Source organism: Solea solea, chromosome 14 (genome assembly GCF_958295425.1).
Source record: "Solea solea chromosome 14, fSolSol10.1, whole genome shotgun sequence".
Lineage (NCBI taxonomy): Eukaryota > Metazoa > Chordata > Actinopteri > Pleuronectiformes > Soleidae > Solea > Solea solea.
The window spans coordinates 19,713,662-19,731,125 of NC_081147.1; the positions used below are offsets into that span (position 1 = coordinate 19,713,662).

Sequence of the window (17,464 nt, forward strand, 5' to 3'; positions counted from 1 at the left end):
GTTGTAACTTCTCCGCTGTAGCTCGCCTCGTCCTTTTGCGAAGACAAGTGCTCGTAGTTGAACAGGCATTATCAGGAACGTGCACATTGGCACTCTCTTCAGTATCACCTGAGGTGAGTGATTAGTGGCGCTGTTGTGCATGGCAGCCTGACTCTCTTTACCTCCCTCTGTCCTCTTCACTGTCAGTGATAAACTCCACCGTCCTCGTGAAGGGCCACACTGTCGACTTGACTGATGGCCCCGGTTTATCGGCGGTGAGACGACTGAAGCCAAAAAACATCAAAAAACAAAACCTGCTATCGGCTCCTGCCTGTCTCCGTTTTGCTCGGGGCAGAAGTAGAGGTATCAGGTTATATCAGTCACAGATACCGATTGTTAAGAGTATAAATCAGATCGTAAAGACGTCCATTAATCACTGTTTTGAGAGGGAAGGAACACAGTATGCCTGCTGTTTGCTTATCAAGTCAGCTGCTGGAGGACAGGTCACGTCTTATGAGGAACTGCGATTATGTTCTTGTAGAGCTCATGATTTACAGTATTAGAACCCATCATTAAAAAAGTATAGTGGCAAATGAGCTTAATTTACTCAATTAACGTGAGCCGTTTTACATACTACACCCTCTTATCTCTATTACCTCTGCCAAATCTCATAAACGTTATATTTTGTAAAAGATCTGGCGACGAATACACATTCAAAGTCTGTATCCAGAGGTGCATGAATGTAGTGACACTGTGGGCAGTGGTTCGCACTCTCTGAGCACTTTCTCTAGTTTTTTTTTTTTTTTTTTAAATATCTTAAGTACCTGCATGATACACAATTACTTAGTGTTGGCGGAGGTGTGAGTGAGGTTTGCCGCTGCAGGTAATAAAACTCTAATAAGACGGTTCCATAAAGCCTCATTCAACCTTGAAACAACCTTAGGCCGCCGTTGTTTCATAGCCTCTGCCGGGTTAAAGGTCAGACTCTGGCTGCGGAGCCCATCAGTGCCAGTAAGAGGGAAAACAAATGTGTTTCTGTCTGTAATACATGTCATGTCATTGGAGCCACATCCTTTGTAAATCAATACATTGACATTGGCCCATCTACCATTTATATACCTATCAAGTGGCTTGGACGTACAAGCGGTGAACATTAAAGTAAATGAACCTTTTACGAGGAAAGGACTGTTTGTTTACGGCTGACTGGTCAGGCTCTTGCGCTATCATTCAATCTCCACACTTAAATATATTTAATGTGTGTTGTTAATCAAATATGCTATAGTCGGTGAATAATTTACATGGTTTACTCTGATATGAACGACTAAGAACAATGGAATGCACATTCAGTTTAAGCCCAGACATTTGTAAAGCTCTTACAAAAAAATTATCATCAGTTTATCAGTTAAAATGATGATTCTATACTTGACTTTAAACATTAAATGAGCACTTTCCCTCCAGGGTGAATGCGCTGCTTTAGATAGCCAGTGTACTTGCTCCATCTAGTGTTCACATGTGTGCACTGCTGGTACACTGAGCATTACGAGTCCACCACACATAGTATCAACGCTCAGGTTTGTCATTACCGTCTGTTTGTTTTACATACATCACACTCTATTGACTTGTATGGCGTACATTTACTAGAATAATACGAAAGTGGAGCATAAGACTTCAGTATTCCTGCGTTTTATTGACAGTAATGTGCGTCTTAATGACAAATAAACCCGAGTCATGTTTGTCCAAACTATGTATTTGTTGAGCGATCTGTAAAACGCTCCCTCTACAGTTTCACAGAACAGAGAATTGTTTTTGTAAAAGGAAGAAGAAAAAAAAGAAAAAGCACTGCCTAATGCACATTGTTGTCTCGGTTGATTGTTCGTCGATATTTTTTCAGTCCAGAGTGACCCGGCCTGTGTAACCGGTTTAGACAACGCATTATCGGATCATTTTACATGATTTTTTGTAATACGAGAACAAAGTCTTCTCTTCCCTAAGAAGGCAGTACAATCCCAGCCTACATGTTCGATCACTTTCCCCTCAATCTGTGCCCCGCCGAGCGCAGAATCTCAGCGAACACGCCCGCCTGGGCTTGTGCCGGATCAACAAGACCTCGAGATGAATGTTTAATGAGGGTTTTCGGAGTCATAATGGCATGTCGCTAATGTCCTATAATGATCTTCCTGTTGATGGCCACGCCTCAGCGCATTCTGCTCCACCGTCCGCCGCAAACAGTTGCCTGACAATGTTCTGAACTTTCCTGAATTAGAAGTAGACTACGCGCCTCCGCTTCAGAACAAGGACTGCAGGTATCCAAGTCACAGCTTTTTGGTTTCGCAAGTAAAGGGATCATGACTTTTCCTTTGAGAAAATCCACTTCAGGTAGGCTGCTATGCTCTTTACATTTATATAAAAATCATATCTAAATGTAATCCAATAAATATTCACCGTTTATTCATCTTACACTTGGAGTGGGATTATGTGCAGCAGCGTTTAATGTCAAGTGTCGCCCTCGAGGTTTTCAGAGTTGCGGATTGTCTTGGAGCTGTCCGTGGTGCTGAAGTGACGGCGGCGGCTTTATTGGTGCAATGTCAGCACCTTGTTTTAGAAGAGTTTTCACGCTCTACATCCAGGACATGTGTAATGTTGTAAATGCACTTTGAACTATAGTCATTTCGTTTTCGTTTGTTTATTTACTATTAATATATCTCCAGGCGGGACTGTGCCACACCTCATTTTAACCAACGCATAATCCACACTCTTGTGTTCCTATTATTGATGAGATTAGACAAACAGAAAAAAAAACAGTCTACGGCAGTTTTCTACAGAGACTGTAGATGGCGCTATTGGTCAGGCTGTTAACTGGGGTCAGTCCAGGGCTGAGGGGGAAAAGCAGACACTTTGGTCTTAGGTTAAAAATCAGTCAAGCAATTCGACCACTCTTTTTTTTAAGATGACATTTTCTTAGAAAAGCCATTATTTATCAGTGAAAAAAAATATAAAACTTCAAGTATCTGGAAAGCCAGAAGTTCAGGTTGTCTATGCTATTGTTACTTTTATTTTTACATGTTATTCTTAATGTAATCGTACTTTCCATCAACCTACCCAACGATAACATATATAAAATACAACAGTGGATAAAATATTTACATGTTGATAATGTAAAAATGCCCCAACTTAAATAAACAAAATGTACCGTCTTGAGTCTCTCACGTACACTGATTAACTCTAAATCTAAATCTAATACTTTATTAATCCCCTTAGATAAATTATGTTCCACTATATTCATTTTTATGATGATGGCTATTTGTCCCTCAGGTATTAATGACATTAGATAATAGCTTGGCGTTTTAATTATTGTAGAAAAGTAGCTGTTTGGTGAAAGATGTGATTTACAGGTGATTTGCCATCAAAACTTACAATAACTCTCTGTAATAGTACAAAAAAAAAATACTGTGCACATTTTCTACAGTATGACATTGCACTCCATTATGCCACTCCTTTATTATTGCACTTTTTTCTTTTCTCACTGTTGCACATTTTACATTTTATGTTTATAATATTGTTTGTATTGCTGCTTTGTTAAAACAATTTCCCCTTGGGGATGAATAAAGTATTTCTATTCTATTCTATTCTATTCTATTCTATTCTATTTACTTGCATCATTTCTTTTTTAGTCACTTTGTGTCCAGCTGCAAATAGAATCGATATCTGGATTATATTGGTCGTATCTCATCTTTTCTCGTGTTTTTCTCCTCTTCAGCGCCCCCACACCAACCACACCCCCTTTTTTATTGATATGAATTATAATGATAAAGACCATTACAGAGATATGAATTGTCCAACTGTGCACCTTAACTATACGTTTGTGTGTCACCACAGTCCTCACCCTCCTCCCCGTGAATGCTCACTCTGCTGTTCAGAGCATCATCACACCTCCAACAGCAGAGTGTCTGCGCTTTGCTGGGCTCAGATACTGCGTCCTTTCGGCGCCTCCAGGTTTTACGTTGCGATGCTTCGCCACAAGAGACAGACGGAGTTTGTGCGTCGTCTCCGCTGCCCTTGTCAAGCGCTGTGTAGTTGTTGTTTTTCCTTCTCATCACAACAGCAGCTTTAACGAGGGATTAGAGAAACCTGACCAAGAGCTTTGCAGTCACTCTACCGGCGTCTGCAAACAGGTGTTTCCATCCTACGTGACTGCGCACTGAGCTTCATCCACGACTATTCTGCCAACCCATTTGCGCGCACATGCCGTGTAGTGAGATGATGCAAAACCACTTGCGGGGACTGGATTTGTGCGTATTTGTTGTGATGCTGAGGAAATGATGCAGGTGGGGGAACATGCAGCGGGCTGAGGTGAAAGTCTTCGTGCAGCCTCACGGCAGGATGTGTGTTTTTCATTTTCTTAAGTTTTCCTCGGATACGCAACGGACAATTTCCTGAGTTACAACTAAAACCACGAGAAATGATCCACTCGGACATTATCTAACAGGCTTCAGCGCGCTGCTGCTGCTGCTGCTGGGACTATTTTATTGTCCCTTCCTCAAACAATACTTTTCAAATTTTGTTTTAGCACTGCGCCTGGACGTTTCCCTTAAGAATCCAGTTATCTGGATTCAAAGGGAGTGATTATTCTCACGCAAATTTTTACCAAACCGCTGCCAAACTGGCTATGGCTGCAGCGATCGCCAGCTCCCTCATAAGACAGAAAAGACAGGCGAGGGAGCGGGAGAAGTCTAATGCCTGCCGCTGCGTAAGCAGCCCCAGTAAAGCCAAAGGAAGCTGTGAAAAACCCAGTCGACTGAATGTCTTCTCCCGGGTCAAACTCTTTGGTTCCAAGAAGAGGCGAAGGAGACGACCAGGTCTGTTGAGCTGCAGTTTTGATTGGGCTTTAACCCTTCATCTTTTATAGGATGTTATAATATTCCAAAAAAAAATAATATTTAACAGATATGCTCAATTTGTACTTAAAATGCCAAAGATTGACACAGCCAAAGTTGGCGGGAGAATAGGATGCATGAAGTTTGTCCACAGGAAAGTCACTGAACTGATGCTGCAGCCTTCACTGATTACTGTTCAGTACACACAGGAATGCATTGATACAAGAGTTTATGAGAAATTGTGGAAGTGATTTCATAGTCAATCATTTCTCTCTATTCCAACTGTTCCTCAGTTTACCCGTTAATTCAAAAAATGGATATTGGATATAATTCTCCAAAATGGATATTAACATGCAAGATCAACTCAGGAGACCATTCCTTAATTAGTGTTTTGTTGTTTGTTTTAGAGAAACAGATACACAAGTTGACATAATGTTGTATCTACACATTCAAGCAGATATGCTGAGCTCAAAGATAATAAATACGATGTATTATGCAAGTTATCCTGACAACAAAATGTCCAATGACAACTTAAGAGTATTGTAAGTGGAAGAGCCCGTGAAACCCCAGACACTATGGTGACTTTAATAAGACACGCATTATTACAACAGTGACAGAATTGTATCCTTGTAGCCACACGGCAGCCACTCCCTTACAAATCTAGTGCAGAAGTAATTGTTTACACATCTGATCCGGTCCCTCAGTTTTTGTATTATTTTGTATAAGTTGTATCCGTTTCCTGGTGTGTTTATGCGACGCCCTTTCAGTCTTCAGCTTGTGTGCTTTCTCTGAAACTGAATATATTCCTGTTGTTTGATAACTCTGCTGCTGTATAGATCCTGCAACCTGCACAACTCGCACTTCCAATGTCTTTTTCCATCCTGCGTAGGAAGCGATACATGCCAAGTAGAAGGCGTCGTCGTCTGAGTGAGACGTACAGATGGTGCCTCACCAAAAACAATGAACCGGCATATTTCAGAAAGACTGTATGGATAAACACTCATGTCCCGCATACATGACATACGCGTCGGGTCATTAGCAAAACACTGTATTCACAGCAAATGAAGACATACTGTATGTCCTTTTGTTTTTGAGTGTGGAAATGTTTCCATACAGTGTTTATTGTAAACGTGTTCTTGGGTGTCTTACAGTTGCTATCATTCCTTTAGCAAACGGGAACTGAGCATGGATATAAATGTCAATATACAGAAAGTGAGATGAAATGATAGATTAAAGGTGTGGTAAACCACAGTAAAGGACACTCCACCAGGGACACACAGCACTTAGCTCTTATCAGATGTAACACAGACAGCCCGAGCAGCCACTTCAAAAGTAAAAGCTCTACCACTTATACTTATTGTCTTTTAAACTTCCTGATGCCTGATTTGATGTCAACACGATTACTAGTAATTGCCAGGTTGGTTAAATCTAAGACAATGTTCATTAATCTATATTCTTGCAATTGATTCATTTATTTACCATGCATGGAACTTTGATTGAATTTTGGGTGATATTTTCCACTGCACATATAGCAAATCTATTTCTTTTGAAACCAAGGCCATTAAAAAAGAGACTATTCACAAGGAGAGTGACAGAGAATTAGAAGAAGGCAATCCTCCGCTATAGACTATTGACCAAGCGCACAACTCCTTTTTAACCAAAGCTGATCTTACAGTTCCATCAAACAGGAATATCGTTAACTTTGCCTATGTTTCCTCAAATATCTTGTTAATATAACCTGGGACTGTATTAAATGGCCATGTAAAGTGGTTCTGCAAGAGTCCTGCACCTGGAGCCTTTATCGGACCGTTTCAAAGTGGTCAGGCGATTGTCAAGCGTGTCTTGAATTCTAGCGCATCAGGATTCAGAAACGTGTCACTCTCGTCCAAGACGGCCTGATCATAGTAAACCTGACCTGTTTTTTTGTGGTAAAATTTGGATTGTTCGCTTTATGGAGGTGTTTCAACCTATCACAGTCCGCTGTTGTAACTGCTAGCAGTGGTTCTCTCCCGCCTCTGCTCTGCTCAGCCCAACCAATCTATCCCTAAATTGGATTTGGAGGCTCCAGGAAATGGCGGCAAGCAGTAAACTGAAACTGAAGCTACAAAATGTCCCTTCAGAAAGCACACGTGACACTGCACTGCTACATCCATGTGTTTCCACAGTGTATGGTGTAAGTCTCGGTTCTCTTGTACCCTCACAGAGCCCCAGCTGAAGGGGATCGTGACAAAGCTGTACAGTCGACAAGGTTTCCACCTGCAGCTGCAGGCAGACGGAACCATTGATGGAACGAAGGAGGAAGACAATGGTTACAGTAAGTTACAATCTAATATTTTGGTGGGAGAATATGTTGGTGGGAGAGAGACTACTTTTATTGAACTCAGCACCCTGATGGAGACTGACGGCACTTGTAGCTGTACATTAAAACTGAGTCAGTCATGAACAAATAAACACATGTCAAATAGATGTGGGCTGATAACTTAAAATATAACCTTTAAAAAGTAAAGGTATCAGAACCCTGTGCCCAATGTGTTTTTAATTACTTGTCAAAACCAGTGCAGGGATCAGGTTGTATGCAATGTTGAGAAACACAAGCCCTCCACCTCCGGTTTTGGCAGCGAGCAGTCAGTCAGCGGTGTTTTTGCGACGGTATGACGGACAAAGGCGGTGACATATGAGAGCTGTAACTGCAATATTGTGATATTTCTTGCTTACGGTTATATTGGATTCTCACACTATCCCATGCCTACTTGTCAGTGTGGCATCAACATGTAACTAACAAATGTAGTGCACAGCAGTTTGCACATTACAGCTCAACAACCAGCATGACAACATCATCTAAAAATGGCAGCCCCTCATCGGCACAAGGACATTTATTGCTCCAGACTTTGAGTTAAGATCACACAAATCTTGTGCTGTGAAGTTTATGTAATGTTGTATTCAGGCTGTCAGCGCAGCAGCGTGCAACGTAGCACTGTAGTTAATCTGTCAACATCAAATTAATGCCCACCAGCGCTGCAGGACTAAGTAGCTGTTTAATTTGATCTAATCAAAGACATTCTATACAGTAACCTGAGCACAGATGATAATGATTGGCTTCTCACTCCCCTCCAAGCCGCCTTCATGTGGTGAGAGCCAGTCGAGTTTCGTTACTTTACCTTACTGTATATTTAAGCATCCCTATCATTGCCATTACACCCACCAGTACTTTGTTTCCCAACAGACAGATTTAAGAGGAGGAGATCAATGGAAGATTAACAGCACAGCCGCTCGTCTGGTAACAATACAGCCGGAATGAACTTGCGATTGGACGCTTCGAGCTTTTTAAAGTTTAGACTTTTCTAGAGCGGCTAGTGAGCGATGTGAAACCAACGTCGCCGTTCCTCAAACAATCATGTAGGGAGACATAACGGTAAGTGTGTAGCACACTGACACAGCTTTGGTGTAATCCCAAAGCAGAGCACATAACAAACACTAACACAGGCTCTGAATTAGTACCGCGGTGTTCACTTAGTCCCCGAGTGGAAATGGCGTGTGTCGTCTTAAAAAAAACAAGTTCTGCGCAAGTGTTCAAGAAAAACTTTGTGTGTCAATTGTGTCGAATGTTCTAAATCAAACTAAAGCCACTGCACAGAGGAAAAATACAGATTACATCTTCGACACATAAACAGTATATCAGCTCACACACCGAGTCTGCTCACTTTCCTCTGTGCACTTATAGCAAACAACTGACCCGGTTTGACACCAAAGTCGTTTTTGAAGAGAATATTAAAGAGTAGTGCTGAAAAGGAAGAGGAGAAAGAGTGAAGCTCTTTGCACCGCTCCAAAAATAGCATTGTTAGGCGCTGGGTGCACTTGTCTCCATGGTGACGGAGAGCACAGTCCTCTTAGAGCTACTGGTGTCTTGTGATGGTGGGAGAGGACCTACTCAAATAACTGCGTGCGTCTTTGTGATCCTTGCTGCTGATGAAGACTTTTCAGCCGTTTGGCTGAGACGGAGAACTTTGATATTACTGTGGTTATTTACATTAGGAGGGAAAACGATGTCATGCATATAAAGTCTCAAATCCCTGTGAATTTCTTCCGGTTTTTACTGTCTCTACCATTTCCTTGTGTCCAAAACATCTCAACATCCTTTTCTATGATGACTGTTTTGATGTTGTAGTTTCCCTTTCTTACCCTTTCTGTAATGTGAGTGTTTGGCTTTAGAAATAGCTTTGTCAAATGTCTTTATTAATAATAATAATAATAATAATAATAATAATAACAACAATAGTTGCCTATTCATTTTGGATTCATATAAGGTGAAGAACCTTCCATATCAGATATACTACACGATAATTAAACAATATGGTTATATGCCGGATACAAGAGTCTTACATTATTTACAGTTATCGAGTCTTACATTTATCTTTAAGTAACCCAGTTTCTGTCCTCCAAAGACCCGCCGTAATTAAACATCAGAGCACACAGTTGCTGTGCAGCATCATCCCCGCAGCTCGCTTTTAGCTCCGACACTTTGTCGGGTTGTCATATTCAGGCTAATCCAGCACAGCGATATCACATAGAATATATTTTTACAATTGGACTTGCTGTTATTTGTAACCTTCAGGTGAGGAGAACCCAACAAATTACGGTTGGAACGGAGACATGGAGACAATCGTGAGAACTGTCTCCCAAGCCTTGTCATCCTTTTTTTTTCTTTCTTTTTCTCTCGATGTGCTTTTCTACACCTAGAAAGTCTGTGAGTGGGCGGCTCAACTGTGGGCTCAGGTGTTTATTGGAGACAGGAAGTAATTGAGTTTCCCCTCTTGAAAAGCTCCATCAGTGCACCGCCTGGTAATCCTTCTGAAATGAAGTGTTCTGCAGAAGTGTACGTGTGCCGTGTGATGGGGAAAAAAAAAAAGAAGGGAGAAGACTCAGTGAGTGACACAGAGTGTGCAAATGTGAAAAATCACTTAACTACATACAAGAAAATAAACGATGCTATATGTGTTCACACTGATCCAAAAATGCATTCAATTCATACTTGAACGGGTCTGTAAATCATGTCGGTTTACCACGGTGGCGGAGAGAGTTTTCTCATGAAAACCCCCTCTAGCTCTGTATCCAACGGAGCAAGGATGGATCAATCTGAACAATGGTTGCAGAGAACGTTTGCTGATAGTGCCATCTGTAACCCGGAAGCATGAATTTCTGGCAGGGAATCGATCAGCCTCTGCACTGCAGTATCGGAGAATCTTCCAAAAAAGTAGCACTATTTGGGAAGACGTTCGTTTAAAACGAATAAATACAAATCCAAAGAAACAATACATGCTTTTTTTGTGGCGTATAGTCTTGTTGTCGTGATAGCCTGCTTACTTTTTGGTTTCAATTTCAGGAGAACGTCCAATTTTTTGATCAGATAGTATCAAATATAATATGTAAAAGATTGACTTCTGTAAACTAGGTATAGGTTACACTGTGACCTATTATCTTTTTTAAAATTGAGCTTTTAAATGTATATTCTTATTACTCTGCAATCCATACAATACAAATCACACAAGCAGATGCATCACTGATTTGAAAGCTGAATGTATGTAGATTATTGAATCTAAAAATGACTGCAGATAATGAGGTTGTAAAAAAAAAAAAGCCCTCAGCTGCAATCTGTTTCATGTATACATTTATACTGGCAGCATCGACTGCACGGAGCTGCCAAAGGAAGCGTCACCGCAGATATTGTCCCAGAAAAAGACCAATCCGTCATCTACAAACCTCCATGACATCATATTATGTGTGTTAAGTTAGTTCTACATATAAACACACAAAATGACCAAGGAGTGAGAGCTCTCGACACCGCTTTCAACACACGCCACCGTATATTTGTAACAGCTCTTTCAGAAATAACCCAACAGATCAGCCAAAGCACCATTCAGAGCATGTGCTGTTATGAAAGGATTGGCAGACACAGTCATGGGATATTTACCACTCAGCAATGACATTTCCTATTGTTTATACCTCTGTGGAGACATGAGAAAGGACAAGAGCATACATCTTGATATAACTGGTAAAGACAAAGACAGAGCAAGAGTGTTGTAAGGATGCAGCGAAGAGGGAGCCACAGAGTGAGTTCTGGAACTTAAAGGAATACTTCACCGATTTGCATTTAGCTTTGTATTACTAGAGCAGGTGTATTTTTGAAAAACTGTGCTTCCCAACCTCTGTTTCCCCTGAGTTGAGAAATATCTTCATTCTTTTCTTTGTTACGTGCCCACCAATGACACCTGAGAAAGATATTTCTCGACTCAGTGGAAACTGAGGTTGGGAAGCACAATTTTTGAAAAATACTACCCATATTCTAGTAATACAAAGCTAAATGTGAATCTGTGAAATATTCCTTTAAACGACAACTTTTTACTGACCAAAGAAGCCACTTCCAACGTCCATTTACTCTAGAGAGTACACACGATGCATTCCCCATGGCTCCATCCCCATGTTGTTTACAACGGAAGCCCAGAGAAAAGCTGGTGTGCGGCGAGTTAAAGTGATGAGGGCAGATGAATTAGCCCATCAGAAACCCTCTATAGTGCACTTCACTCAAAGGAGTCCGTCTGCAGATAGGATCCACTAATTGGCTTACGAGAGGACCAGCAGTTAGGGCAAACTGACTCACCGCCTAAATGACGTGAGAATTGAGTTTAATTTCTCTGCCTCTAAATTGGAGAAAAAAAATAAATCCTGAAATCGTACGGTCTTCACAATGAAAAGGGAAGCTTTGATGTTCTGTGCTGATGGTATCAGGGTTTTGGGAGTTGTCCAACAGCAGTCAGAACAATAGGCGGGAAGTTGCTTTTTTTTTTTGGGAACAGAGGCACCGCTACAGACTTTCAGGTGGACGCTCATGTGCTTCCCGCTCGTCAGCCTGCCAGTGCCAGCCTCTTATGAAACAGACAGACAGACAGACAGACACGCACGCACACTGTTCAGGCAGACAGTAATTACATAGCGGTGTACTTAACTGACCAACTGGGCTCCCTCTGGCTCTCTCAGCCTCACGACTCACACTCACCAGTGGCACTGATTTACCCGCGTGTGAGAGATTGTCTGAAGTCTGTGTACAGAGAGATGCAAGTTTCTCTCTCCCTACCATCTAATGTAAGACTGGTTTATCGTGACATGACTGAGAGAGCAGGAATGTATCAAGGATACATTTTGGCAGAGAGTAAGTAGTCGAGTCCTTGAGCGGATGTCTTTGTAGTTTGGTTTTGATCGCTCACTCGTCCGCTCTGACGGGTAACATCTACAGTATTTCATCATAAATTAGGTTCATGCTACGGAAGTTAAGAGTTTGACAGTGCTGAATATGTTCATTTAGTCATCTGCTCTGCTGAGATAACTCATTTTCTTCTTTAATAAGAAGAGATTAGTTTTGTGTTGAAAACATAGCATGTTAATACTTTCTTTTTACATCTCTTTCAGCTGTGTTCAACCTTATTCCAGTGGGACTGCGAGTGGTGGCCATCCAGGGGGTGCAGACCAAACTCTATCTAGCGATGAACAGTGAAGGCTACCTATACACATCAGTAAGTCCAACTGTGTGTGTGTGTGCGGCGAAATGCAGAATCAGAAATTGCAATACAACATCATTCAATATGCAGCCATTACAATTATTAGTTTTATTATTGGTTCTTCTAAACATGGACATTCAGTCTTAATGACAGTTTTGTGCGTCTCATGTTGCATTCACTGTTTGACAACTGCTTAAATGTAGTTCTTTTCCTTCAGTACGACCTGCATTACAACACACTATGACACTGAGTCATACAGTAAGTTTTTGTTTTTTTAATGTTGGTACAGATGGTATTAATGTGCAAGTGCACTGCACATTCTGACCCAAAATCATCCTCAGAAAGACAAGAGCAGCATCATGAGATAATCAGGTGTCAGTTGTTGTTCACGGACTGTGTAAGCAGGTGGAGCAGTGACATATTGGATCATGGCAGCTGGCTCTTCAGTCTCTGATAAATAAAAAAAAAATGAATAATTCAGTTCTCCCGGATGAACAATGTTTCTGTTTGTCATCCTCCCAAATGCCACCATCTCGTTGTGAGGCAAGCATCGCTGAGAAGACTGACAGGCTGTGCTAGATGCGCATCCAGAGGGCGAGCAGACACACACACACACACATGCGCGCTCTCTGTTGTCAGACAATCCTCATAGTCAAATTAGTAAAGATTGTTCCGTACGGAAAAAGGTCTCAGAAGACAGATTCAATGGTGATTGATGGAAACAAGCTTAGAAAATCTAATGATCTTGTAGCTGTTCTACACTTGCTGCTGACAAATTACCTGTGGCATACTTGGGCACTAATGTGATGAGCGTTGAAGGAAAGTGGCCCTCAGGTCTCTCCTCCTCTCCCCCGAGGTCGACCTTTCGCGCACACAAACTGACCGATTAATGAATAGGGTAAACGTGCTAGCTCTCACCAAGCATTAGATCACTCAGAGATATTTGCGTCAAGGAACCGCAAACGGTTTCCCAGTGACAATTTGATAAAAGATTCTCTTCTCTCGAGAGGAACTCTCATTTTAGTCCATGAAACGGCAAGAATGAGTCCCTTCAACAAACCAGGTTTGAGAAAACTGCTTTGTTGTTCAAGTTATTCACCGACGTCCCATTATTTTTGAAAGAGATCACTTTCTTTTCATTAATAATGTTGTGTAGTGATTAACCTGCGTTGTTGAAATGAAAATGGGTGAATGGCAAAACTGTAGTGTAAAGCAGCTGTTAGTGGTCAAAAGTGCTATTTAAATACAGACCATTTATATTCACACGTCAGGGGCTTACAACTTTGTTGTTTGGCCTCCACAGAAATGCAGTGTAAAAGTAATCTATTCAAAAATATGCTCACCGTCATGACTCGTACTTTAAATGTATGCTTCGAAACAACAATGTCATTCACTGTAGCTGATGGAAACATCGACGACATGAACGCAGCAGCATAACATACAAGTATGTTCTGCCTATAATTACTTTTTAATGAGTGTTCAAAATTAGTTTGACAACATATTTTTATGTGGGCTGTGATAGCTCAGCACACCTGAGTGGGAACATACAGGAATAATTTACACAAAAAAACAAACAAACATACTATTTAAACCCCGTCCACCACGCACGCACCATATTTTGGCATGGCTCCCCAGCAGATCACAGCTTCCAGTGAGTGATTTTATTGATATGAGCTTGGCTGGCAGTAATTAAGCACATGCCGCAAACTGTATGTAGGATTAATTTAATAAAGAGGGATCCTGCTGGCAAGGCTGTGCAAGCCGAGAGAGTAAATGCCCCATTGTTGCTGATTTGAGGTTAAGTATATGCCAAGACGTGTACGTTTGGCACTTAAACAGCTGTTTGCAGTCTTTAGCGACACGTTCATGCACACTACAAGGCAATCCGATGCTGCGCACTGCCCCACATGTATTCAAACTGCCATGTTGAAACTAACGTGACATCAATTATGCTAATACAATCAGGGGTGAGTGGTGTTCCAGTTCCCTTTCGAGCCACATCGATGCTTTTTGAGACTCACAACAGCCACATATGGCTGGGCAGCGGCGACAAATCTCACTAAATCCGGCTTTTCGGTGTCCCATTCTTTTCAGATGAGTGGAAGTGGATTAAAAAGCTCCCTTTTCCTCTTTCGCTAAAGATAAAGTACACTCATATTGTTCATTTGTTTGGGAATAAATTGGAGAGATTTAAGCTAGTGGAAAAGTCCCCCACAAATACAAACACACACACACACACAAGTTAATGACACAGCTCAGTGGAGTGTAACCGTACAGCAGTAGTTATTTACCAGGGGCTTTGTGCTTCCTAAATGGTTGAAAGGGTATGGCTGCGAGCCAACGGCACAATGAGCAGACTTTTGTTTGGTCTGTATTTGTATTGATTCTCAAATATTGGTATGGCACTTAAAACACATGCAGAGTATGAGTTAAACGTTTTTGAACTTGTTTTAGGTGGATATCGAGCTTGTAAACCTACACCATGCTGTGGAGAGAGAAATCTTTCCACCCTAAGAACTATGAACTTTGAGCTCACACCAATTCAAATATGACCAACCAGGAAATTGGAGATGTGGACACAACTTAACTCCTAAAAAAAAAACTACTCATGAATCTAAAAAAAGGGTGCAAATAGTAATAATACATTTATACATGGGTGTGTTTTTGAGAGAGAAAGAGATGCAATGAAAAGCTGCATATAAAATGTTGGATAGGCTTGCTTAGAATAGGCCAGCAACACATTTGTTTTTTTGTCTAAAACACTTCTGTTGTTCTAATGTTCTGAAGTTCCTTCTCAACTTTTTACAAAAGTAGAGGGTCAAACAGAAAAAAAGAGCATCGTAAAATAAAATACATATTAATTGGTTCTTCCTCTCCCACACACCGATGCTGATGGATGAATATATTTTCACTGGTGCATTCTGCTTCACCCACACACACAACTTGTACACTCTTTTTCCTCACTCCTCATTTCTCTCACTCCCTTTTTTCTCAGTCCATGTGAAGAGCTCTTATGTGAAGAACACGGTTGTGTGCAAACAGATGCAGATACTACACCGTCTATGTCTGAATCTGAAATGACTGTCCTATGTGGATCACGCGAGTCTTCTCCCAGACATCCAGATCTCAGGGGCAGAACTCTGTCCCCCAACCCAACATATGTCACCTGTTGTCTCCCCACTGTCGATGTGGGAATCTCCCTCTCACACTGACCTGCTATTGGCTCGTATAACGTGCGGATTCAAGGCAGCACTATGCTATAGCGGCAACCGCTACACACTCAATTGCATTCCCTCTCTAATTTAGTTTGAACTGAAAGCTCTCTACACAACCCATCCCCCGACTGCTGAACCTCCAATTCAACACACCTATAAAGATATACTGTATTTCACATACAGGCTGGCATTCCGTAGAACTGGACTAGACGTCAGCAGTTGTCCTTTCTTGCTTGTGTGCAGGCTAAAAAGAAAATGGATTTAAATAAAATGAAAGAAAATATTTGTTTTTCTCACTGACTCTAGCTGCTTCCTGGGTGCAGATTTTTTTAGACTAAGATTGATATTTGTAATAGATTTGAATATTGCTTTCGGTTTTACGTAAAAGCCTGTCTATATTCTCACATGCTGTAAAGTCTCTCTGGACCACAGAGCTCTCAGCAGCGCAGCTACACATTTTTCCAAACCTACAGTGGTGGGAAAAGCTGACAAAAGACCAATTCAACAAGGATATGCAAGTAGTTATTCAAAAAACATTACTGCAGGAAACTCACACGAGAGCTTTGCATCAGTTGCCTTCAAACTCATTAAACCAGGCCGAACAGTGCCGAACTTTAGATACGTTAGAACAATCCTGGAAACATGGGTTAATCTCCAACAATTACCAGGGAAAAGTCTAAAAGCTCAATATTTAACAGAGGAGTTTTCTAGATTAATCGTTTGGTCCATAGAATATCAGAAAACCTTAAAAAATGTTGATCGGAGTTCGTCAAACCTGGAAATGATGATGTTCTCAAATGTCTTGTTTTGTCCGCAAACCAAAATGATTGACTATTAATGATTTCTTTGTTATCCAGAGCAAAGAAATGAAGAAAATACTCACATTTAAAAAGCTTAAACAATCAGTTGTTGTTTTAATCATGAAAAAAAGCTTCAAAACCGATTAATTGATTATCAAAATAGTTGTGGATTCATTTAGTAATCAATTAATAATCGATGAATCGTTTCAGCTGCACCTCCTACCAGTTCCAATACAGCCTTCTTGACGCCAGCAGCTTCTCCATCTTGGCTCTAGACGTGCCTGTATCTATCTGTAAGCATCTGTTTATCAAGAGACTCTTATTCTTCACCAGCGTGAGTGTAACCGGCCAAATCCGCCCAAGCTAATTATTAGACGTAAAAACGAACTCCTGGCTCAACCACTGAGCAGCAGTTGCATCGCTTCTGACTGCTGCTCGTATACGTAACTCTCAAAGGCTGCTGTTGCCAAACAGAAAAGACATTTAGGAGACACAGTTTAGACAAATTCTGAGTAGAGAGAAAAAAAAAAGTGCTCTTGCAGTACATTGCAGTGTACATATAAATATTAAATAAGCACTAACCACTTAAAGAATACTGGTAGTTTACCCTTAAGAGACTTTAGCTGCTACAATTCTGAAAGAGACAAATCTAAGTTTATGTTCACATCATCCTGGATTAGAGGGACAATGCCAAGATGTCAATGGGAGGGGCAGAGGCCGCCTATTTGGGACGCTTGGTTATTTTTACATGATGTGCTGCAAAAAAAAAAAAAATTGCATAACCCCTTTTACTGTGAACGCAATATTGTTGTAGTCTGCTGGGCAGAAGTATGAGACCTGGCAGTGCAGGCAAACTGAATATGTTCATCAAACGCACTGCAGCAGCGTTGGAACAACTCTGAGGAGGCTGTTAACAGTTTCGAGATGAGGATGTGCAAACTGCTGTTTGTTTGTCCTGAAAAAATGTCTTGAATCTTCTCCAAGATCTGCAAAAACAACACACACACACACACAGGCTGTCATCTGCATCCCAATCTGGGAGTGAA

The 17,464-nt window shown here is 41.2% G+C and overlaps 2 protein-coding genes across 7 annotated transcripts in view; one reads left to right on the forward strand and one right to left on the reverse strand.

Annotated features, from left to right (window-relative positions):
* The window catches only part of f9a (coagulation factor IXa), a 103,108-nt gene that overhangs the window by 63,945 nt on the left and 21,699 nt on the right, over nucleotides 1-17,464 (reverse strand). The window lies entirely within an intron of this gene.
* fgf13a (fibroblast growth factor 13a) overlaps nucleotides 1-17,464 on the forward strand; it is a 75,172-nt gene that overhangs the window by 50,452 nt on the left and 7,256 nt on the right. For 4 of the 6 annotated variants that reach the window (XM_058649248.1, XM_058649247.1, XM_058649251.1 and 1 more), the window contains 2 exons: nucleotides 7,057-7,167; nucleotides 12,315-12,418. In XM_058649248.1, coding sequence (XP_058505231.1) covers nucleotides 7,057-7,167; nucleotides 12,315-12,418 — 215 coding nt within the window. Of the gene's footprint in view, nucleotides 1-2,053; nucleotides 2,356-3,887; nucleotides 4,836-7,056; nucleotides 7,168-12,314; nucleotides 12,419-17,464 lie in introns of those variants that run through there. The other 2 variants (XM_058649252.1, XM_058649250.1) reach the window with 2 other exon arrangements.